At 39.2% G+C, this 24,124-nt stretch overlaps 2 protein-coding genes across 7 annotated transcripts in view; both read left to right on the forward strand.

Annotated features, from left to right (window-relative positions):
- LOC143730986 (leukocyte elastase inhibitor-like) overlaps positions 1–7,586 on the forward strand; it is an 88,825-nt gene extending 81,239 nt beyond the window's left edge. For 3 of the 4 annotated variants that reach the window (XM_077221603.1, XM_077221604.1, XM_077221602.1), the window contains exons 3-7: positions 1,065–1,244; positions 1,327–1,444; positions 1,798–1,940; positions 2,027–2,194; positions 7,111–7,586. In XM_077221603.1, coding sequence (XP_077077718.1) covers positions 1,065–1,244; positions 1,327–1,444; positions 1,798–1,940; positions 2,027–2,194; positions 7,111–7,518 — 1,017 coding nt within the window. In that variant the 3' untranslated portion in view covers positions 7,519–7,586. The remainder of the gene's footprint in view (positions 1–1,064; positions 1,245–1,326; positions 1,445–1,797; positions 1,941–2,026; positions 2,195–7,110) is intronic. The other variant, XM_077221601.1, reaches the window with a different exon arrangement.
- Positions 1–20,477, forward strand: part of LOC143730985 (leukocyte elastase inhibitor-like) — a 101,878-nt gene extending 81,401 nt beyond the window's left edge. For 2 of the 3 annotated variants that reach the window (XM_077221599.1, XM_077221598.1), the window contains exons 2-8: positions 15,209–15,385; positions 17,074–17,217; positions 17,347–17,502; positions 17,585–17,702; positions 17,903–18,045; positions 18,128–18,295; positions 19,186–20,477. In XM_077221599.1, coding sequence (XP_077077714.1) covers positions 15,218–15,385; positions 17,074–17,217; positions 17,347–17,502; positions 17,585–17,702; positions 17,903–18,045; positions 18,128–18,295; positions 19,186–19,590 — 1,302 coding nt within the window. In that variant the 5' untranslated portion in view covers positions 15,209–15,217 and the 3' untranslated portion in view covers positions 19,591–20,477. Of the gene's footprint in view, positions 1–14,271; positions 14,993–15,208; positions 15,386–17,073; positions 17,218–17,346; positions 17,503–17,584; positions 17,703–17,902; positions 18,046–18,127; positions 18,296–19,185 lie in introns of those variants that run through there. The other variant, XM_077221597.1, reaches the window with a different exon arrangement.
- The last annotated feature ends 3,647 nt before the right edge of the window (positions 20,478–24,124 follow it).

The following is a 24,124-nucleotide window of genomic DNA, read 5'->3' on the forward strand; positions in this document are numbered from 1 at the left end:
TGATATCTATGGATAAAACACCACCCCCGCAGAAGAAGATCAACGCCTACTTCAACACAGCCGGTTTAGCCCCGCCCATCGATTCGCGCATTACACGCATAGCTAAATAACATAGGCCTACCTCGTGATGACAAACCGGATCGAGCTACCGAGCAGTAAACATGCCGTTTACTAAATATTGTGCACTGCCTGGTTGTGGAAGAAGACAGTCGCTGCATAAGCTTCCTCTGGATTCCAATAGGAATGCATGGTTAAAATTTATTTTTAATGAGGTTCCAGCTGATGTGGGTAAAACATTGTCCGTTTGTTCGCTTCATTTCGCCGAAGACTGTTTTGTAAACAAGACACAGGTCGAGACAGGATTTGCAGACCGATTAAGATTGAAAAACGGTGCTGCCTTCTATATTGGATCCGACAGGAATGGTGCAACACACGTATGTGAGTAAAATTTCTATAAAAACATTAAAGATAGCTTACATTAGAAGTAGCATAAACAATTAACAATAATTTACCACGCTGTCACAGGCTGAAGTATCCGTTGTATTTGAGGTGTTGTTGGTTCATTGTCCTGCGATTCGGGATCGGACTCTGGGTCGAACATTTATGGGCGAATCATTCCGGTTGCCATTTTACAACATTGGAAGTTTTCAAAACAATTTTCCCCACGTGCACTGATGAGTGAGTTGAAACTCATTATTATGCAAAACTGTTATCCACTCACAGCAGTGGGCGTTTACTTCAAAGTCTTCAATGCGAGACGCCCATAAAAACCGAGCGTTTTTGAGCTAGGCTCAAAACTAGGGTAGAAAATAGCCTATTACTTATTCATTTTGATGTTTTTGAATGTAAAAACCAAGCGAACGTCATAAGTTGACCTCAGACAACAATATCATTTTTTTGAAAAAGCCACTTCATGACCCCTTTAATACTAACTTAAATATTGGGTCCATATTTGACCCAAACGTGGGTTGAAACAACCCAGCATTTTTTTAGAGTTTATATGTTAAACATATCTGAATAGTGAGGTTATCTTTATTAATTTTACCCACAATAATGCTGTGCAGGTCTTGGGCTTTAAAATCCCTCTCAAACCACATGCCGCGACTCCAGGACATCATGATTCAGTGGACATAATTCATTCCAGCTTCAACAAGTTTATGAGTGAGCTGAACAAACCAGGAGTCCCGTATGTGTTGAGTATTGCCAACCGCCTCTACGGAGAGCAATCCTACCAGTTTGTTGAGGTAAGAATCGGTTTATTCACTGGAGGTTCTGGATATGTTCTCAACTCTAATATCGTTTACACCTCAATTCCTTTTGTTACAGAAATTCCTCAATGACGCAAAAAGCTACTATGAAGCCGGACTGGAGAAGGTGGACTTCAAGAACAAATCAGAGGCTGCTCGTGTCAACATCAACAAATGGGTGGAGAAAAAAACACAAGGTGAAATCCAGCATAAACTCACTCCACAAACACTTCTTTGATGTATTTTTGCTGCTTTTTAAGTTCAGCTAAATTTTATTTTAAGGACCATGTTCAGCTTAATGGGTTCTTGAGTTGAGTTATAAAGTTCTTTGGAGGTTAAATTTTTGACTTTAATGCGGTTTTTATTTGGCCATTAAGTTCATAAAAACGTTATTCCATAAGAACTTTGAGACAGACGCTTTAATAGTGTTTTATTTTTATTTAGACTTAAATAACAATAGAGTGTTAGAGATTCAGTCAATTCATTTAGGCCTGTGAGAATCAATTAAATCACTGATCAAAGTACACAATTTTATCCATTTGTATTCTAGAGAAGATCAAGGACTTGGTGCCACAGGGAGCCATCAGTGGGATGACGAAACTGGTCTTGGTGAATGCCATCTACTTCAAGGGAAACTGGGAGAAGAAATTCCCAAAGGAAGCCACCAGAGATGGGCAGTTTAAGCTGAACAAGGTGAGATTTCCTGCTCTTTTTTTTAAAATAATTTTAACAGTCTTAAAAAAGAGCAGCTATAAAGTGTTTTCACTGATGTTTGGCAGATTCAAACTAAACCAGTGAAAATGATGCAACAGGAGTCAAAGTTTCCTTTGGCCTCAATCCCAGAGATGAACAGTCAGGTTCTGGAGCTGCCGTATGTCGGGAAGAATCTCAGTATGTTGATCATCCTTCCTAATAAGATGGAAGACGACACCACTGGCCTTCAGAAGGTGAGACAGCACAGATTCTGCTAGTATGGTGCATTGTTTCATTAGTTGGAATTGCCGTTTAAACCTATAAAGAGTGCTGTCGTCACAAACAGCTCAGAGACGCACAGGTTGAGGATCCAAATGCAGTTGTTTATTGGGGCAATCCAGAATCGTAATCCATAAGACAGGAAATTGATAAAAACCACAAAGCAAACAATCCAGATAACAACAGGGAAGAAAACACAGGCAAACAGGAAAATTCAGAAAACCAGACGATCTAAAACGTACTCGGTTACGTACGTGACCTCGTTCTCTCTAGAAGAGGGAACAAGTATTGCGTAAGTTGCTTACGCTACGGGTGAAGTCATCTTTTCTCGAGATATGAAGCCAAAAAATTATATAGGTCCACGGAATCTAGCAGTTCGAAGGGGCATGCTTTCAGGGCCTCTAGGACCAAAGAAAGATCCCATATAGGAACCGACGGGGGTCCCGGGGGATTCATCCTCCTGGCTCCCCTAAGGAAGTGGATGACCAGCTCGTTCCTTCCTATTGACTGGCCGTGCGTCGACTCAGCGAACGCTGCAACGGCCGCCACATATACTTTAAGCGTGGAGGGGGATCTGCCTCTGTCCAACAGCTCTTGAAGGAAGCTAAGCAACCACGATACCCCACATGTACGTGGGTCCAGGTTTCTGTCGGCACACCATTTGGAGAACACAGACCATCCTGCCTCATAGAGGGAGCTCTGGACTGCGTAATCGTGTTCATAACCCCTTCTGAAAAGACAACGGGTATCCGTTGATTAACCATACGTGCAGAGACCAGCGCTCTGGATGGGGATGCCAGATTGAGCCGCGGGCTTGAGAGAGGAGATCTCTTCTCACCGGAATTGGCCAAGGGATTTTGCGTGACAGCCGCGTCAGCTCCGGGAACCAGATTTGGTTCTACCATCGTGGGGCTATAAGGAGCACCGAGCGACGCGTTTCCCTGATCCTCTTGATTACCTGTGGCAACAGAGAGACCGGAGGGAAAGCATAAAGTGGGCGGCTGGGCCAGATTTGGGCCAGCGGGTCCTCGTTCTTCGAAAAGAACATAGGGCAGTGAGCGTTATCTTTCGACGCAAACAGGTCGACTTCCGCTTTGCCGAAAAGGCGCCATAGCGACAAGACTGGGGGTGCAGGGACCATTCCCCTGGGGGAACGTTGTCCCTGGACAGTTTGTCTGGGCCGTCGTTCAAGTGGCCTGGCACATGCACAGCTCTCAGCGAGCGGAGGAAGTGCTGAGACCATACGAGGAGGCGTTCCGTCAGATCGCAGAGATTCCTAGATCTGACACCGCACTGACGGTTCACGTATGACACCACAGACATGTTGTCCGATCGGACTAGAACGTGGCGGTCTCGTATGAACGGGAGAAAGTGCTTCTGCGCGTTCTCGACCGCTATCATCTCCAGACAGGACAGCTGTCCGGCGGCTGAAAACGCGCGGCCGACGAGAGCTGACGTGGTCCTGCAGGCTTTAGATGGGAGGGCAGACTTTGAGCGCGATCCCGTGGAGGGCGGACAAAGGTGCGCTACTACTGCCTCCTCCAGGCGTTGAACCCCTTCTCGGCGGCACCGTCCACTTGGGAGAGCGCCGAGGAGACATGAGAGTGTCTTGGGGACGGCGATGTAGGAAACAGCCGTCCAGTCTGTTAGGCGCGGGCTCTTTCGGTGCGTGGGCTCTTTCGGCGCGCGGGCTCTTTCGGCAGTGACCACTCGAGGCCGAGCTGGTCGACGGCCATGGAGAGGAGGCGCATAAGTTCCGCGTCCACTCCAGCACACATGCGGTCTGATTCCTGGGCCGAGGAAGAGGCGGAGTGGTGAGAACCCATCCAATCTTCATTGTCCGAGGCCAGGAGAAAGCAGCTGTCACCTGCGGCGTCGCCTTCCGCCCCATCCCCTGAAGCAGCGGCAGTGAGGGCCGGAGCCGGCATCTGCGCGTCCGGGAGGGGGGGGGCGGAGAAGGTGAGGGGGAGGCTCGATGGAGAGGTTCCGGCGAGCGCTTAACCACCATAAGACCATAGCTGTCTCTGGGAACAGCACTTCTTCCTGCGCGGTTTCACAGAGGGCGGAGAGACAGCTTCAGCGTTGAAAACTTTAAGTGGAGCCCGCAGGGTCGACATCGTAAGTTCCTCACAATGGACGCAGCCCCACAACGAGAACGCGAGGGCTGCGTGTTCCGGGCCCAGTCAGAGAGCGCAGATCACATGGCGGTCTCCGGTGCTGAGCGGGGCTCGGCACGAGCCACAGGGAGTGCGAGACATTTTTAGAAAAACGTCTCGTGCTCTTTTAGATAGGAGTGTTGCAACGGCGAACATGCAAAGAAGAGCAAAGGATACTGTCACCGGATAGCTAGCAGGCACGGATAGCTGAAGGCGGCGAAGTCAACCGGCTTCTTCAGGCGCTGTCCTAAGCTTGCAAGGCGCTGGATTCAACGGCGGTGGCTTCTCTCAGGATCCAGTGATGCGAAGAGCTTCGCTGAAGAGATGAAAAATCAGAGAAGCAGCCTCCGAGCCATACTTTTATTCGCTAAGCCACACCCATTCTGGCGGGCTGTGACGCGTAGAGGGCGCGGGCGCCCTCATTGGGCGTGACGTCACGCCAGGCTCAGTGGTAGGCTGCTGCAGTAGCCGCAGAGCAGCCAATGAGCACGCTAGACAGCCTGCTCTAGGTCTGCTAGCTGCTGCACTGCGTTGACAATAAATACAAAATTAAGGATCATTTTTTGGCTTCAAATCTCGAGAAAATATGACTTTACCCGTAGCGTTAGCAACTTACACAATATAAGAGAAACTCTCGTAAGAGAACTATTACACAGGAAACCAGAAAAGCTCTCTGAAATGCAGTGTGACACAAACAAGACTTTGCAAAGTAAGAATGGATACACAGGGCTTAAATAGGCAAGAGTAAGACTAAGAGTGCCCTCTTGTGGCTATCATTGACGCCTCAGCTGACAGGTGTGACATAGGTGACATAGGTGCAAAGCTGGCACGTACGTGTCAGTGTCAAATAAAGGTGCTAGCTACCTAGAAGCCCACATAAGGAAGGTATGGGCTACAAGAGAACATCAGAAGGATTGAAATAGTTTCTTACTGAAATAGTGTAGTAGATTTTTTATTTTAACCTATGGCAATGAAAAGAAATAGTGTCATGTAAAAGGTCTTAGAAGCTAAACTATTTATTTTTTTTAAATATTATTCTATTGTTGCGGGCCAAACGTTGAATGGAAAGGATGTATTACTTTATGTATTAAAGTACAATAACATAGTTGCAAGGTTGTGAATGCATTTGTCAAGTATTTTTTGATGCATTAACCCCCTCCCACCCACCCATCAACCACGACCCCACCCATCAACCACGCCCCCGTCCTCTTTTCTAAAAAATAAAATATGGTCACCCTATGTAAGAATGAACATTGCAGTCTTTTGTTGTTTTTGTTGCTACTTTGCTGTGTATTTTGATGATAATGAAAGGGAGAGGGAGAGAGTTTATGGATAAGACTTTAATGCAGACTTCTTATACAGTGTTTATTCAGCTCTTACAGTGATTTTCTGGAGTAAAACCGACACTTTTTTGTGTGATGTACAATAAACTTAATTGAACTCATCAGTATATTTTTGGCCAACATTCGGACACTGTCTGCTACAACAGGCTTGTAGCCCACTAACAGTGGATAAAAGAGCAAGATGGAAAAATAAGTTATAACCGTAATTAAACTAGACTATACCTGTTCTATCTACATACAGCATATATTATCTGGCTCAGTGGGCATTATTGTTCGACTCCGGGTCGAAATGAACACGGCTACTGAGAATTTATGTTTTGATATATCATCCCTTGAAATGAGATTGTCCCATAGACAGTAAAAGAAATGGACACAGGGATTTCATTACTTGAATTACTTAATTTCAACAGAGAAAACTGAAGCCCGAATTAGAGCACTCACTTCCTGATGGCTGAGCGACTGCACAGGCTCAAACTGAGCTTGACGACAGTCTATGGAAGTAAAATAATGCCAAATGTTTTTGAAACAAAAAGCCTGTTGAATTGCACTACTTGAAAAAAATATGCATTGCATTAACCATGCTTGCATTTTAATGCATTAATTGTTTTTTTTAGGACTTGCATTTTTTATTGGCTCAAATTTGACATGGTAGAATATTTACGCTGTGAGAGCCCAAACAGATTTTCATTATTAAAAAAATCAATAATCCATATTCACCTTTCATATTTCACTTCCAAAATATTCAAACTGATTTAAAATACAACCTGTAATATTCAACAGGCAATTTTCGGTCCATTTTATTTCGCTTTACAAATTCCCTTCCACAAATTCAGTGGTTCAAATTCGACAGTAAATTCAACATTGACATCCAGGAACTGCAGGAAAAGCAGTAGATTACCGATCATAATCTCCATCTGCTGTTAGTCAACCTCACCAGCAGGGGGTGCAAGCGTATGTTGTTGACGAAGACAGAACAACAGTTAGAGCAAGCCATTCATTCACAAAAACATATTTATAGAAATGTAAGTGTATTTGTGATTATTATAAGGGCTGTTTTTATGTTTATTTCACTGTCTTCATGGTCCCTGTGTAGCCTGCATCTTTCTCTACCGTGAACGAGAGTATAATGTTATTCCCCCGATGCTGATGTACAGATCAAATGGTCGGCAGGACATATTTCTCTTGGTTGTTCAGTTGCCTTAAATTTGTATCGCGGCGATGTGTTGCAGTACTAGGGTTTCCCTCAATACTTCAGGATTGCTGAATTGCATGACTTCAGGATTGCATGACTTTCAAATACAAAAAAATAAACGTCACATCATTGACACTGTATAAACAGACCCCAGTTTATGCAAATAGACACACATTAAAATGCCTCACTTTATTATCCAGCTTGAAAAGGCACTGACCTACGAGAAGCTCATGGAGTGGACCAAACCCAGCAAGATGATCCTACAGGAAGTTGAAGTGTCTCTGCCTAAATTTAAGGTGCTGGAGTCCTACGAAATGAGGAGTCTTCTGATCAGCATGGGAATGGAGGATGTTTTTGACCCGCAGAAGGTGAATCTTTCAGGCATGTCCTCCAACAACGACCTGGTGCTGTCGAATGTGATCCATAAAGCCTTTGTTGAAGTAAATGAGGAAGGAACCGAAGCAGCTGCAGCCACCGCCGTCGTCATTGCGACCACCGCAATGCCCTCTCCCCCAAAAACCTTTACTGCGGATCACCCTTTCCTTTTCTTCATCCGACACAATCCAACCAAGAGCATTTTGTTTTATGGACGCCTTTGTTCTCCTTGAAGATAGTGATGATGAAGTGATAATTCTAGATGACTCTTTCTCTGATAAATAAAATCATTAATAAATAATTGGGTGAGAATGTCTGTATGCATTTACTTACAGAGTAATTTAAAAATTGTGATACAGTTCTGCTCAAAATACAAAGAATGTAAAAAAATATAAATTTTGGATTATTCTGGGTAACACTTTATTAATAATAATAATAATGGTCCGTCATTAATAAGTAACTATGCAGGAAGTAATGCAGGACTAATGAGTAGTACTAAATTAACACTTCAGCTACTACCATTAACTAATCAGTAATATCAAATTTAGGAGATAGTTCCTTATTAGGTAATCAATAATTACTTTATGATATTTTCCTCATTAATAACTATTAACTAACTGACAAATTATAAATATTTTTTGTGTCTGATAATGTAATCCGTCATCATTTTTACTATTCATAATTATTAGTCATAAAATGCATCACTACTCAAGTGTTACCAGGTTGGTACTTGAGTAATTAGTGGTGCATTTTATGAGAAAATAAAAAAAGACAATCTTCAAGAACTAGTGATCTGGACCATTATTATAAAGTGAATAAGATGCTTTTCACTTTAAAATAATGGTCCAGATCACTAGTAGTTCCTGCATAGTGACTAGGTAACACTTGAGTAATTAATGATGCATTTTATGACAATGTTGAGAAAAAAAGACAATTGTCATCTTTAAAAAGACAATTGCTAACATCTCAGCCACGTTAATGTTGTGATTAGTAATTAATTAGTAATTAAGTATGTCATAATTACCTTTTAGTTCTTGATGCCAATCTCATTAAGTAATCATTGATTAACTAATAAGTCAAGTCAAGTCTTTATTTATATAGCGCTATTTACAATACAGATTGTTTCAAAGCAGCTTTACTGAGATAACAGGAAAATAATGTTGTAATAATATTGTTAAATATAAAATTAAATGTCCCCAACTAAGCAAGCCAAAAGCCAATGGCGACAAAGGCGAAGAAATGCGATAGTGACAGGAACCAAAACTCCATCAGTGACAGAGTGGAGAAAAATTCCTTGTGAGAACCCAGGCTCAGTCCCTCAGTTCTCCTCTGGCCAGCGAACCAACAGTGTATGATTATGATGCAGGCAGCATTACAGGTCAGAAGTCAGATTGGATCAGAACATTCACAATATTTATCCAGATCTATCTGGTTATATATATATATATATATATATATATATATATATATATATATATATATATATATATATATATACACTCACCTAAAGGATTATTAGGAACACCTGTTCAATTTGTCATTAATGAAATTATGTAATCAACCAATCACATGGCAGTTGCTTCAATGCATTTAGGGGTGTGGTCCTGGTCAAGACAATCTCCTGAACTCCAAACTGAATGTCAGAATGGGAAAGAAAGGTGATTTAAGCAATTTTGAGCGTGGCATGGTTGTTTGTGCCAGACGGGCCGGACTGAGTATTTCACAATCTGCTCAGTTACTGGGATTTTCACGCACAACCGTTTCTAGGGTTTACAAAGAATGGTGTGAAAAGGGACAAACATCCAGTATGCGGCAGTCCTGTGGGCGAAAATGCCTTGTTGATGCTAGAGGTCAGAGGAGAATGGGCCGACTGATTCAAGCTGATAGAAGAGCAACTTTGACTGAAATAACCACTCGTTACAACCGAGGTATGCAGCAAAGCATTTGTGAAGACACAACACGCACAACCTTGAGGCGGATGGGCTACAACAGCAGAAGACCCGACCGGGTACCACTCATCTCCACTACAAATAGGAAAAAGAGGCTACAATTTGCATGAGCTCACCAAAATTGGACAGTTGAAGACTGGAAAAATGTTGCCTGGTCTGATGAGTCTCGATTTCTGTTGAGACATTCAGATGGTAGAGTCAGAATTTGGCGTAAACAGAATGAGAACATGGATCCAGCATGCCTTGTTACCACTGTGCAGGCTGGTGGTGGTGGTGTAATGGTGTGGGGGATGTTTTCTTGGCACACTTTAGGCCCCTTAGTGCCAATTGGGCATTGTTTAAATGCCACGGCCTACCTGAGCATTGTTTCTGACCATGTCCATCCCTTTATGGCCACCATGTACCCATCCTCTGATGGCTACTTCCAGCAGGATAATGCACCATGTCACAAAGCTCGAATCATTTCAAATTGGTTTCTTGAACATGACAATGAGTTCACTGTACTAAAATGGCCCCCACAGTCACCAGATTTCAACCCAATAGTTGTTGGGATGTGGTGGAACGGAAGCTTCGTGCCCTGGATGTGCATCCCACAAATCTCCTTCAACTGCAAGATGCTATCCTATCAATATGGGCCAACATTTCTAAAGAATGCTTCAGCACCTTGTTGAATCAATGCCACGTAGAATTAAGGCAGTTCTTAAGGCGAAAGGGGGTCAAACACAGTATTAGTATGGTGTTCCTAATAATCCATGGCACTATGGATGAGTGAGTCATGTTAAATCACACTGTCATCACTAGATGGCGTGAGAGATTTTTTTAATGTCAGTCCACAACACTTTTTGTGTGTGTGTGTGTGTGTGTGTGTGTGTGTGTGTGTGTGTGTGTGTGTGTGTGTGTGTGTGTGTGTGTGTGTGTGTGTGTGTGTGTGTGTTTGCTATACTTGTTAGGGTCAAATGTCCTCACCTATATAATGAAATATTATGACAGCCGACTAGTGAGGGCATTTTGCTGGACCTACTAGTGAAAAGGCTTATAAATCAGTCAAAACATGTTTTTATTCAATGTTTCTATAATGGGTACACTATAATGATTTATGTTATTGTCACAGTATTATTGCTGTATTACCAGTGACAGTTTACAGTAAGTTGCTGTCGATTTTATAGCTTTTACAGTATTATTGCTGTATTTTCAGCTTTGTCTTACTGTAGAAACTACAGTAAAGTTGCTGTCAATTTATGCAATTTTTTGGAAAAAAACAGCAGAGTGGGAAAATAATTACAGTAATCCTTATATTACTGTTAAATTGATGACAGTAACATTCCAACAGACAAGCCCGACAGAGGAGGTTTTTTTTTTTTTAGGTAATTTCAGCTTAAGAATTTTATAATACATCGTTTCATTAGGTAACCCATACATTAAGGCATTTAGAATATAGTTAAAACAAGTTAAATATTTTATTTGGGTGTTTTTTAATTGCGTGTCTTTATGGTTGCCAGATTTTGTTACAAACCCAAATAATCTCATAGGTTATAGCCAACAATTTTTTGGGTGGGAAATGTAGTCCCATCCAATGATCAATAATATAGGCTAGGTAAAATAGATAAAATCAATTCCCATGATATACACACATATATATATAAAATGTATAACTACATAAAGGCTAAATACCATGTGTTTATGTTTAGTAAGAGAGTAAAAAGCAGGCTTTCAGTTGTCAGACCAGGCTATAGCTATTAATCCATTGAATATACAAGTATTGTTTATCATGCTGCTATAAGAGGAACAACGGCCAATTACACGCTGCAAAGTTGTGGAAGTCACATCTACATATAAATGTGTGAGATTCACTCTCGAAATTGCAATTGACAGTGATACTGGCACGGGACAAAAATATGGCATGTCAAAATAGAAAAGCGCCATGTAAATGCAGATTCATAAAGCATACGTACAAATATATTTTTGAAATTTCATTCAAAATATTTGTAAAAGCAATGAATTGTAAATAAACTTAAATGTCTCACTGTACAGTGCTATTCTTGTTATGGTGGAGCTCTTGCTTACACATTACATCTGCACTTTACTCGAGACCCCGCACTCATTTCAGATGCTCAGTGATTTGTCCATCTCACAGTAAAATTAAAGTTTTTGTAAATTTGAAGCTAAAGTTCAAGTAAATGTTTATTTCTCCAACTGACAGTAAATTTAAAATGTGAATTTTTAATAAATTTGTAGCTAAAGTCCAGATAAATATTGAATTTATGACTCTGCAAATACATTAAAATAACTGCAAACAACTAGGTTAATGAATTGTGATTTTTATCGCAAGATGTTTATGATGCATAAATGTCAATTTTAACAATTAAAAGTAATAGTGATGCATGTGTGACAACAATAATGTGCATAGTTCTGATTTACTGTCTTAACATAATATAACTTATTAGCAATTATAATATGGTTAGTTTCTATTAATATCGAAGGCTATATGCTTAATTTGACACATTTTGTATCAGGGCTCTCTGCTCCATGTCTCTAAGGCCTAAGGGGTCCTTGTCCTGATAAACGATGAAGACGAATACTCCGTTACCACGTACGACTGCAAAACTGCTGCTGGAAATTAATTTGTCAAATGTGTTGGAAAACTTTAAATCTTGCTTTCAATTTAAAACACTATATTTGACACAAACCCAACATCAGATCACATCAGGCCTACTGTACGATGGTGATCGCATGCGTTCACACTTCAGCCCAATCCTCAACAGTCTACAGGAGCGCAGTCAGATGTTTTTAGAAGTCTGGTTTGGACGTGGGTTGAATAAAATAAACTCATTGTCCTTGCCTTCGGGATAAAGTCGGATATGCCAATCCATTTATTGTTCGTTTGGCATTGCAAATAACAAAACAAAAGCTAAAGAAATATTCCAAACTTCACTTCGATTTTCTGCTAACAAACTAAATATTTGATTCAAGTCAAACTGTTATGGGCACGAGCACAGACTTGCACAATATGCTGCTCAACACGGTCAAAACGTTTTTTGACCTTGCATGTGAACTGTAACTCATCAATCATCACCTTATCCTCAAAATACCAATATAGCCCTCTAGTGGCTGAAACAAAAATAACAACTCAGTATAATGCTCAAACACAGTCATTCCCAGGTTACTCACAGAGTTCTGACTTAGTTTATCTGTATTTGAAAATGTCACTTCACAACAATATGTATGCAATTACAACATCAGCATGACGGTAAATTAACATTTACAAATATGAACATTGCAACACTTTTTGACACAATCTCACAGGTAAATCCCATAATGAATGAATGCATGCCACAGCACAAAAAAAGAATATAGATAGTTTTCATTTAATACAATTTCGTTTTTCTGTGCATTTTCTGACATTACAGAAATGCCTCAATTAATGTTGATCACACACACACTAATTGTACAGACATTTATTTATTTATTTATTTATTTAGTACAAGTATGTTATTACTCCTAGTTTACAAATTTGGGTATATTTACGTTAGATAAATACAACTGCATTGAGTCAATGTTAAATATCATGTGAATCTGCAAAGTTGTATTTACTAAGAAAGTAAAAAGCAGGCTTTCACTTGTCAGATGCTACTATCTAAAGTGGTTTACAGTATTTTAGTGACAATGTAACTTGAGCAACCTGATATTACACACACACACGTGTACGCGGGCGCACACACACAGTGACTAAATTTCTGTATAAATATAAAGTTCCTTTAAGCAGGAACAACTAAAAAACTGCTGTGAGAAGAAACCCCTTTAAGCCAAAACCTGAAATCTTTTGCAAGAACATCTTGACAGTAATGCAAACCACATTATTTGGCTTCAAATTAAAATCTCCCTGGCACTGAACCAAAGACACAAAGATTACACCAGCTCTACTGTATGATGGTGAAAGCATGTTTTCACACTTACATGCCCAAACCTCATACAGTCACACCCAAGATGACTCACTTCTGACATACCTTTATTTTAACCAGTAAGTGCCTTCACAACTGTTCCAATGAACAACGTTGGTCTGACTGACGGATATATGCCTGTAGGATATATGAATAAGAACATATATGAACATTGTCACATTTTATGTCTCAATGTAATGGGAAAATATTCCATTGAAATCATGTCACTAAAGCTTGTATGAAAATTAAATAATTTGCAGAAATTATCACAGCAAGGTTTTTTAAATAATAAACAACACTATCGTACAACAATTTTAGGAACAATAATAATGAGATTCAAAGGGTGCATGCTGGTTAAAAATGCAGTCTAACTTGCTCTTCCCCAAGCATTCTGGGAAATGAAATGTTGATGACACAGATTAACCCTCATTGGCTTATATCAAATTCTATTGAGAAAAATTGTAGAACATTACAATTCAAGTCAAGCCACCTTCATTTATATCGCGCTTTTAACAATATAGATTGATCTATAGAGATATATAGAAAATCATTCAACATACTGAAAATGTTTCATGATTTTTTTGAGTGAGAAGTAAGAATCCCCAATGCATTTCAGCATTATTCCATCCAGCTAACAAAAATATTATCTTAGAATGTTTTGCTAACGTTCCCATTAAGATGTGAACATGTTATTTCTGAATGATCTCTGGGCGTTCAAAACGTCCAGCATTTAAATATTTTTGAAAAAGTTTTTTTTTTTTTTTTGGTCACGCAAACATTTAAGAAACGTTCTATTTTATAATTTTGCAAACATTCCCAAAACGTTACTTTAATGTTCACTGAACTTTCTGAAACACGTAGTAACATTTAAAAAAAAAAAACTAATGTCCAACTAAACCGTTTCAGAAAAAAGACGCTCTATGGAATGATGTTTAAGTAATGTTTTTGTGGAACTTTTGGGGAATATTATTAAAGACCATATACTTTGAACAATTCTATTAACCACTTAAAGGAATAGTTCACACAAAAATGAAAATTCTGTCATACTCTCCCTCATGTTGTTCAACGCCGTAAGATGAATTAAGATATTTTTGATGAAATCTGAGAGCTGGATCATTCCTCCATGCTTCTTAAGAGATTGAAACTTGTTCCCTGAAAAGTTATTTAAAACATCGTTAAAATAATCGAAATGACTACAGTGGCTCAATCTTAATTTTATCAACCGACGAGAATACTTTTTGTGCGCAAAACAAACAAAAATAACGACTTAATTTGTGTTCCGAAGATGAACGAAGGTCTTACGGGGTTGGAACAACATGAGGGAGAGTAAATACTGACAGAAATTTCATTTTTGGGTGAACTATCCCTAAAGAATGTTTTTGTTTATAACTTTGAGAGAAACCTGGTCAAAGAACGTTCACTGTTAGCCTACACTCTGACAGCTTGACATCTGTATAAAATATGACTATTACAGAACTAAAAATGAAAGGAAATTACAGTTGTTGTATCCGTATTATTGGCAACAATCAGGGAACACCAATATTTGCTTTTGTTTCTGTGGATTGCTGATCTCCTGCAGATGAAACATCTGTCCTGACAGCAGTTTCCACTCCTCTCCTTGACTACAGACGCCCACATTCCTTTCGACATTCAAAGCGACAAGTTTCACCTTTCAGACAAGCCTTTAGTTTTACAGAAGGGCTGGATTAGTTGAGGATGGGCTCTTCAGGGCGAGGCAACGTTTATAAGAATGACGCAGCAGATCATTCATTCACCTCCGACACAAGGGGAAACTTCATCAATTCTGCTGAATACTATAGGTAATGCTTTTTATTTAACTTCTCTGTTTGTTAGAAGAATGATGCAAACTGTTAAACTACTGTTCTGATTTTAAGAAAACTGATGTCATTTGAGAGATAAACCACTGACTGACTGTTTCTTGTATGAAATGACAACTGAACTGAGCAATGCTGTGTTTGGGATTTAATTATTTTCACATTGTTATGCTGATCATATCTCCCTCTCCTACTTTCTAGCTTGTGAAAATGGAGTCTTTGTCTGCTGCAAACACACAGTTCTCCCTCGACCTGTTCAAGAAGATCAGCGAAGGAAACGCCTCAGGAAATGTGTTCTTCTCTCCTGTCAGCATCTCCTCGGCTCTGGCCATGGTGTCGCTCGGTGCAAGAGGAAACACAGCAGCTCAGATGATTAAGGTAATCTCACACAATATACTTTTAAAAGAAGGTGACGGGAAAGTAGACTGAATCAGAGGGACCAGGAAGTGACTCAAGCCTTTGAAAAACGAGCGCAAGCATTCCAACCGATTCCAACTCTATTTTAAAGCAACAGCACACTCAAAAATGGACATCTTTAAAATATTTACTCGTCCTCAACACGCTGTGAAAGAATCCCATACAGCTTGTGTACTTCACCCTTAGAAAAAAAATGGTTCGAAGAAGCCCAAATGCCAAAAAGGTTCTACTTAAAGGAATGCCTTAAATGATTGGATAATACTTTCATGTTTAACAAGTTATTTTTTTCCTTGTAGTAAAATGTTTGCAAGCTGTTTAATTCATAGATTGTAATCAAATTTTAAAAAACTAAATCCATAAAATGATCCCATGATGGGGAGGTTGTATATGATGGAACCCTTTAAGATTCTATATAGAACCTTTTCTTTAAGAGTGATTATATTCCAAGTTGCTATATTTCCATGAACTTAACTTAACATTCCGAGAAATGCAACATTAAACTGTAAGCAACAATACATGTAAAAGTTATTTCACAAACGGGAAATTATGTTTCCAGAATGAGATACAATGGGCCCTATTTTAACGATCTGAAACGCAAGTGTCAAGCGCTCAGCGCAAGTTTGTGGGCGGATCCCGGCGCTGTTGCTATTTTCCCGGTGGGATAAATGCATCTTGCGCCTGGCGCTAATCTAAAAGGGGTTGGTCTGAAGTAGCTTCATCATTCATAGATGTGGTTTGGGCGTAACGGGAAACAAACCAATAAGAGCTTTATATCATATTCCCTTTAAGAGCATGATGAACGAGGTGCGCTTGTTCCATGGCGCAATACTATTATAACGGCGCATTTACCAGGCGTCCTTCACAATCGGTTCACAGCCGAGGAGATCGATGTTCTCGTCAGGGCCTTAAAAGAAAGAGAAGTGACATTGGGGATGGGACAAACCCAGCCAAATTAGCTTCGGTTAAACATGCATATAATAATTTGGGTAAATGTGTAAGCTTTATGCCTATTTTTACCATCGTCATGGACACAACAATGATTTCCCTCGTGTTTTAATATTTTTCCTTATAATAATGTATCATTTGCAAAATGTAAAATGCATCTGTGTAGATGAGAGAATCATCTACAGTGTATGCGCGTTGTTCACACTCTTTATTATGTCCAAGCATGCGCGCTTAAAATAGCATCTGAATGTACGCGCAACGCGCTACTGACTTTAGACCAGGTTTTTTCTGGTCAGTGGCGCAATTGTTTTATAGAACAGCAAAATAGCATGAGGGAAAGTTTGCGGCGGAACACGCCTCCTCTTTGCGCTGAACCGCCCCGGGGAGCGCAAGTGTATTTCTTAGTTAACCGACGTGTGTGGAGGGAAAAGTCCGCTTTTCGCGGGTGCAAAATAGGAATGATGTCAGTGTACAAAGTCATTTGCGCCGGGTGCAAGATAGGGCCCAATATGTGTAATTTGAGTTCCAACATTGTATAAACAGTAAAGTGCCAGTTATTAATCATTCTTTCCTCTCTTTTCTAGTGCATTTTTTTTATTCTAATGGGCATTTGAGTAGTGATTTCACAGTATTGAAGTTATCAAAATAGTGAGGTTATCTACCATAATTATCTACCATAATTCTACCATAATAATGCTTTGTAGGTCCTGGGCTTTAACAATCCTCCACCTGCACAAGCAATGATGCAACAAGCTCAGAAGCCCCAGATTACATGTGGCGTCAAGGTTCAGCATGGACCATCAATGATGCAGCAAACCCAGAAACCTCAGTTACCTGCTGAGCTTTTGGTATGGACATCTACATCAAACACTAAACTCGTGGCTTAATGATTATTCAAACAGCTGTATTTACTGTAGAGATGCGGGTATCCTTTGGGTTCGTCTGATTCAACTGATGGATATTGTTGATGCAAACAGAAATGTACTGCTCAGCCGGTACCCGGACAAAAACCTGACGACCAAATTCATTCCAGCTTCAACAAGTTTATGAGTGAGCTGAACAAACCAGGAGTCCCGTATGTGTTGAGTCTTGCCAACCGCCTCTACGGACAGCAATCCTATCAGTTTGTTGAGGTAAGATTTGGTTTATTCACTGGAGGATCTAGTGAATAAACTCGAATATCATTTGCACCTCAATTGGTTTGCTATGTTACAGAAATTCCTCAATGACGCAAAAAGCTACTATGAAGCCGGACTGGAGAAGGTGGACTTCCAGAACAAATCAGAGGCTGCTCGTGTCAACATCAACAAATGGGTGCAGAAAAAAACACAAGGTGAAATCCAGCATAAACTTATTCTCAATTTCAAACTTACTCTTCACATGTTTTTTGCAGCACTTTAGATTCAGCAAAATTGTCTTTTTAAGGGCCATGTTTCTCTTCATGGGTTCTTGAGTTGAGATATAAAAATAAAAATATCAAACCAACCAGTTCAAATCACTGCTCAAAGTGAACAATGTCCATTGGTATTCTAGAGAAGATCAAGGACTTGCTGCCACAGGGAGCCATCGATGGGATGACGAAACTGGTTTTGGTGAATGCCATCTACTTCAAGGGAAACTGGGAGAAGAAATTCCGAAAGGAAGCCACCAGAGATGGGCAGTTTAAGCTGAACAAGGTGGGATTTCATGCTCTTTTTAAAATTGTTTTTAGCAGTCATGATGAAGGGTTTATAATGTGTTTCCATTTATGTTTGGCAGAATCAAACTAAACCAGTGAAGATGATGCATCAAAAGGCGCACTTTCCTCTGGCCTTCATCCCAGAGATCAACAGTCAGGTTCTGGAGCTGCCGTATGTCGGGAAGAATCTCAGTATGTTGATCATCCTTCCTAACGAGATGGAAGACGACACCACTGGCCTTCAGAAGGTGATTTGAATGCTTGAAAGTGTCATAAAACTTAAAAATTTTCATCATTTAGAAATAAATGTCATTTTTCCAAGCCTGATTTTTTTCCAAGCCTGATTTCATAACGATTGGAAAGGGAGCGCTCTTTGATGGCTTTCTGTATATAATTTAATCACAGTTTAAATAACATTATTTTCATTCTACTAAGAGAAACGACATGAAGTTGATCGTTTAGTCACTAGCGTGATTTACTGAAGAATAAACAGTATTGAATGATTTTGAGAGATAATCTGTCTGAACTTGAATAACTGTACATCAGAAATCACTGATCACAGATCAGGCATTAAAATAAACATGATTACTTGCATGTTTGTGGCGTTGGTGGCAGATCCATATCGTTAAAGTCTGTTTGCAAAGCCTGCGTCGATATTTACCAAATAATCCACAGTGAAATGCACCGAATACAAACAAATAATGTACTGCTGAGACATTGTTGAAAAAAAGAAACTCCATATCCTAGTATTAGGATCGTTTGAAAGGTAATGGTATTGATGGCATGTCATATTCACTGTCGGTCCAGTGAGCGGCACCAAAGACGCGGTGATGTAGACGTAGGCGTTGATATTCTTCTTCATAGCCAGTCTTTCGCTGCCCTGTGACGTCATAAGCCTCCACTTTTTAGATCCTGTCATTTTCTAGCCTTGGTTTCAATAAAAGCAGTTTTTGGAATAACAAGGAAGTTTTGAGTTTTGAAACTTACCGGGTATTTTTTTATAGTATAACTAACTCTTAACTGTCAAAAGATCAAGGAAAATTTAAATTCTCAGTTCATGACCTCTTTAATTAGCCAGCCGTGACCCGTCAGATGTTTACTCGTGGCGCAGTTTTGACATGTCTCTCTTATTATCCAGCTTGAAAAGGCACTGACCTACGAGAAGCTCATGGAGTGGAGCAAACCAGAAGTCATGCGTCAACAAGAGGTTGAAGTATCTCTGCCCAGATTCAAGATGGAGGAAAAATACGACATGAAGAGTCTTCTGATCAGCATGGGAATGGAGGATGTTTTCGACATGCAGAAGGTGAATCTTTCAGGCATGTCCTCCAACAACGACCTGGTGGTGTCGAAGGTGATCCATAAAGCCTTTGTTGAAGTCAACGAGGAAGGAACCGAAGCGGCTGCAGCCACCGCCGCCGTCGTAATGACACGGTGTTTGATCATCCCGCAGGTCTTCATTGCAGACCATCCTTTCCTTTTCTTCATCCGACACAATCCAACCAAGAGCATTTTGTTTTACGGACGCTTCTGCTCTCCATGAGTGAGTCCTGCTGCATGAGACGCTTCCAGCTAGTTTAGGTGATGATCTGGTTAAAATAAGTAGGAGAAACTCAGGACAACTACTACAAATCAACCTGTCATATTTTGGTTTATATGTAAAGAAACATTAATATGTGCCAACAGATCAGTACTTATTGCAATTTACAGAAGAAAGACAGAATTAAATTGTTTCAAATAAAATTATTTTGCTTTAAATACAAATGAATCCTACTAGTGTATGTGGGACCTGCATTATAATTGTTTGAAATACATTCATTCTTAATTATTTTAGATCAGGGTTATTACCGTTATCTAAAACCATAAATGTTATTTGAAATAAAATAAACATTAACTGACGTAAAAATAAAATAGAAAAAGCTTTATTTCAGCTAAGAATGAATCATCTCTCATTTTCAATTAGTTTAGGTTGAAATTGTTTAGTTTAATTGAAATTGTTTAGTTTAAGTTTTTTATTTTATTTATTAAAATTAAAACAAAATATATGAAAAGGAAAATATTAACAACCAGAATAGTATATCAATGGTACTAAAATATCAACCGCATGGATGCATTTTGTTGAAACGATGTGTATTCAAGCATAATAATTAAGTAGGCCGATTTTTACATTCAAAATAATATAATTGTTTTCTGTTTATGATTGAAGAAATAAACTGTATTGCAGTTGTCTCAAGAGAGTCTCAGAGACTCAAACAGGTTGTTGTTTTGGACGGGTCTCTTCATGCTATATATAATCAAATCTATCAGTTCACAGAAACATTTGTGTTGCTTCCTACATGATATACATATTCCTACATAATTTGCTCTATTATACAAGTCAAATTATGTGTATGCATTCACTGTAACAGTATTAAACATATATAAAACAAACCTGCGTTGTTTGAGTTTTCACTTTAATTTAATAGAAACCGCTGTTACAAATAAACCATAGTCAAACTCTTGTGCCAATGAAATTCAAAGAAAACTGGTCTCTGAAAAGATGTTGAGGGGGAAAACACGGAAAGAGAGGAAATTAATCTACCATTTTAATTAGTAAAATAAGTTTATTTGTATGAATGTCACATCAGGGTTACTGACATCAGAATGTCACATTATATATATATATATATTATTATATATATTACATTATATATATATATATATTATTATTCATATATATATATATATGAAAGTTTACATATATACACTACCGTTCAAAACTTTGGGGTCAGTGAGAATTTTTATTTTATTTTTGGGGGGAAATAAATAAAATAAATCAATACTTTTATTCATCAAGGAGGAATCAAAAGTGACAGTAAAGACATTTATAATGTTACAAAAGATTCTATTTCAAATAAATGCTGTTGTTTTTAACTTTCTGTTCATCAAAGAATCCTAAAAAATGGTACACAACTGTTTTCAACATTCAAATCATCATATTAGAATGATTTCTGAAGGATCAAGTGACACTGAAGACTGGAGTAATGATGCTGAAAATTCAGCTTTGATCACAGGAATAAATTACACTTTACTGTATATTCACATAGAAAACAGCTGTTTTACATTGAAATAATATTTCACAATATTACTGGGTTTGTTTTGTATTTTTAATCAAATAAATGCAGCCTTGGTGAGCAGAAGAAACTTCTTTTAAAAACAATAAAAATCTTACCGACCCCAAACTTTTGAACGGCAGTGTATATCATTCAATTAAATCTTTTATTAGCTAAAATGAATTTGAGAATTCTGTTTCATAATATTAAATTTTTACCCTTGTCATGTATTATGTGTACATGTTGTAGTGTAATTGTGTGAACGCTGTGAGGCGCTATGCGTCACCATTTGTGTTAGATAGACACACAAGTAAAGAGAGTTCAGTTCAACCACATGGGTTTCCTGTCTTCAATACATTACATGGTGTCAGAAGTGGTTACAATTATAAATTATGGATCAGCTGAAGCCCCCGGGAGTTCTGTGCTTAGAAGGAAACCTAGCCAAAAACTGGAGAGGTTGGATCCAGCGATTTGAACTGTATCTTATCGCAAGTGGAATCTCAGAGAAGTCGGAAAAAATAAAGTGTGCCACTTTTCTGCACGTCGCAAGAGCCGATGCAATCAAGGTATTCAACACGTTTACATTTGATGATGATGTTGACGACTTCGAGACATTAAAAGAGCTTTTTGCCAAATACTACGAACCACGAAAAAACCTGACATACCTGAGACATTTGTTCTTTATTAGAGCATAAGGCCAAACAGAGTCGATTGATGCTTATGTGACAGACTTAAAGAATAAAACGAAGGATTGTGAATTTGGAGAACTTACCGAGTCACTGATAAGGGACCGAATTGTTTGTGGGATAACAAATGACCAGATCAGAGGCAGGTTGTTACGGGAACCCGATTTAACCTTGCGTAGGTCCGTGGATGTTTGCCGTGCCAGTGAAGTGAGTCAAAACCAATTAAAATCACTGCAAGAAGAAATTTCAATCCCAGTGCACGAAATTCACAAACAGAAGAATGTGAAAAAGGGAAAATAATTTATTCAGCCAAAGAAGTCAATAGGAGAATACACAAGATGTGGATACAAACACGAACCAAAAAAATGCCCTGCGTATGGACAGATATGCAAAGCCTGCCACAAAAAGAATCATTATGCAAAGAAGTGCATGACTCGAGCACAAACAGAGAAACAACAAAGAATTCATGGAATCGATCAAGACGATGAAATGTTTCTTGGAACCATTGAGATGGAGACTGAACTGTATCAATCTGTGATGAAGTGAAAATGAAAGAACTAACTGGAGTACAACAGTGGACTGAAACCCTCAAGGTAAACAACCAGAAGCTGATTGTAAAGTTAGATACAGGTGCAGACTGTAATGTCATATCGGTGCGAGACCTGGATGCATTAAAGGTTGACAGAAATGACATAAGAAAATCAGGATGTAAACTAGTGACGTATTCAGGCCACAAGATTTCGCCCTTGGGTCAGCAACGCCTGCAATGCCAGTACAAAGACAAGCTGTACACTCTTGAATTTCAGGTCATAGAGAAAAATGCCTGCGCAATTCTGGGAAGAGAATCATGCAACATTTTGGGAGTGATAAAAAGGATATATGAAACAACAAGAAACACATCAAAAGATATTCTGAGTGAATTTGAAGATTTGTTTACAGGACTGGGTTGTGTTCCAGGGGTCCATCACATTCAGACAAAGACTGAGGTCATGCCAGTGATTCATGCACCCAGGAAAGTTCCAGTGGCCTTGAAAAAAGACATTGAAAGAGAACTGAAACGTATGGAAGAGATGGGTGTCATAAAAAAACAGACTGAGCCCACAGAAAGTGTAAATAGTATGGTGACAATAGTAAAACCCAACAAGATTAGGATCTGTATAGACCCTAAAGATCTAAACAGAGCAATACGAAGAGAACATTATCCTCTTAAAACGCTTGAAATTCATTATATATTTGACTGGACTTATTTAGATATCGTATTTGTATTATTATTATTCTATTCCCCTCTTATTCCCCCCCCCCCCCCCCCCACTCATTCCTTTACTGTATTGGTAAGGTTATTATGTATTGTATTATGCTCCTGCAATCCTTAGTTGGATCAGCACTTCAAAGGACAATCATTCTAGGGGAGATCTGGATTTAAAGGGACAAACTGGGATGGTTGGGTGGGGTGGTTGGGAGGGTTGGGGTGGGGAGGTATCTTTATAAGAATTAATATTTGTATAACACAGCAACATTTGGTTGTATACATTCGGTCCAATATGTGTTGTAAAAAATGTTACATTGTTTAATATAAAATCAATAAAAATTATAAAAAAAAATAATAAAATAAAAAAAAACACTTGAGGAAGTTGTTGCAGAAATGCCAAGAGCCACGATATTCTCTGTGGTGGATGCAAAACAGGGATTTTGGCAGATCCAACTGGATGATGACAGTTCTAAACTCTGTACATTTAACACGCCCTTGGGGAGGTACAGTTTCACAAGGCTCCCTTTTGGGATTTCATCAGCTCCAGAGGTGTTCCAAAGGTGTTGGTCTCAGCATCTGGAAGGAATGGAAGGAGTAGTTAATGTAATGGATGACATTCTAGTGTGGGGAGAAGACAAAGAATCACACGACTGCAGACTGAGGAAGTTGTTAGAAAAACTGAGAAGCATAAACCTGAAACTGAACAGATACAAATGCAAGATTGGCCTAAGTGAAATCAGCTACATAGGTCACGTGCTGAGCAAAGACGGACTGAAACCTGACAATGAAAAAGTGAGAGCTATTCTTGAGATGCCGAAACCACAGGACAATTCAGCCCTGCAGAGGTTCTTAGGCATGTTGCAGTACTTAGCAAAGTTCATCCCAAATCTTTCAGAAGTGACTGCACCTCTCAGAAAGCTGCTGGTAGGAGAAACACTCTGGCATTGGGAGAGTGAACAACAAGACAGCTACAATCGTCTGAAAGTGCTAGTGAGTACAGCACCCGAGTTGAAATTTTATGTTGTGAGCCAGCCAGTTACCTTATCTGTG

The sequence above is a fragment of the Siphateles boraxobius genome, unplaced genomic scaffold, assembly GCF_051911475.1.
Source record: "Siphateles boraxobius isolate OS27281-9 unplaced genomic scaffold, OSU_SipBor_1 84, whole genome shotgun sequence".
NCBI classification, from domain to species: domain Eukaryota; kingdom Metazoa; phylum Chordata; class Actinopteri; order Cypriniformes; family Leuciscidae; genus Siphateles; species Siphateles boraxobius.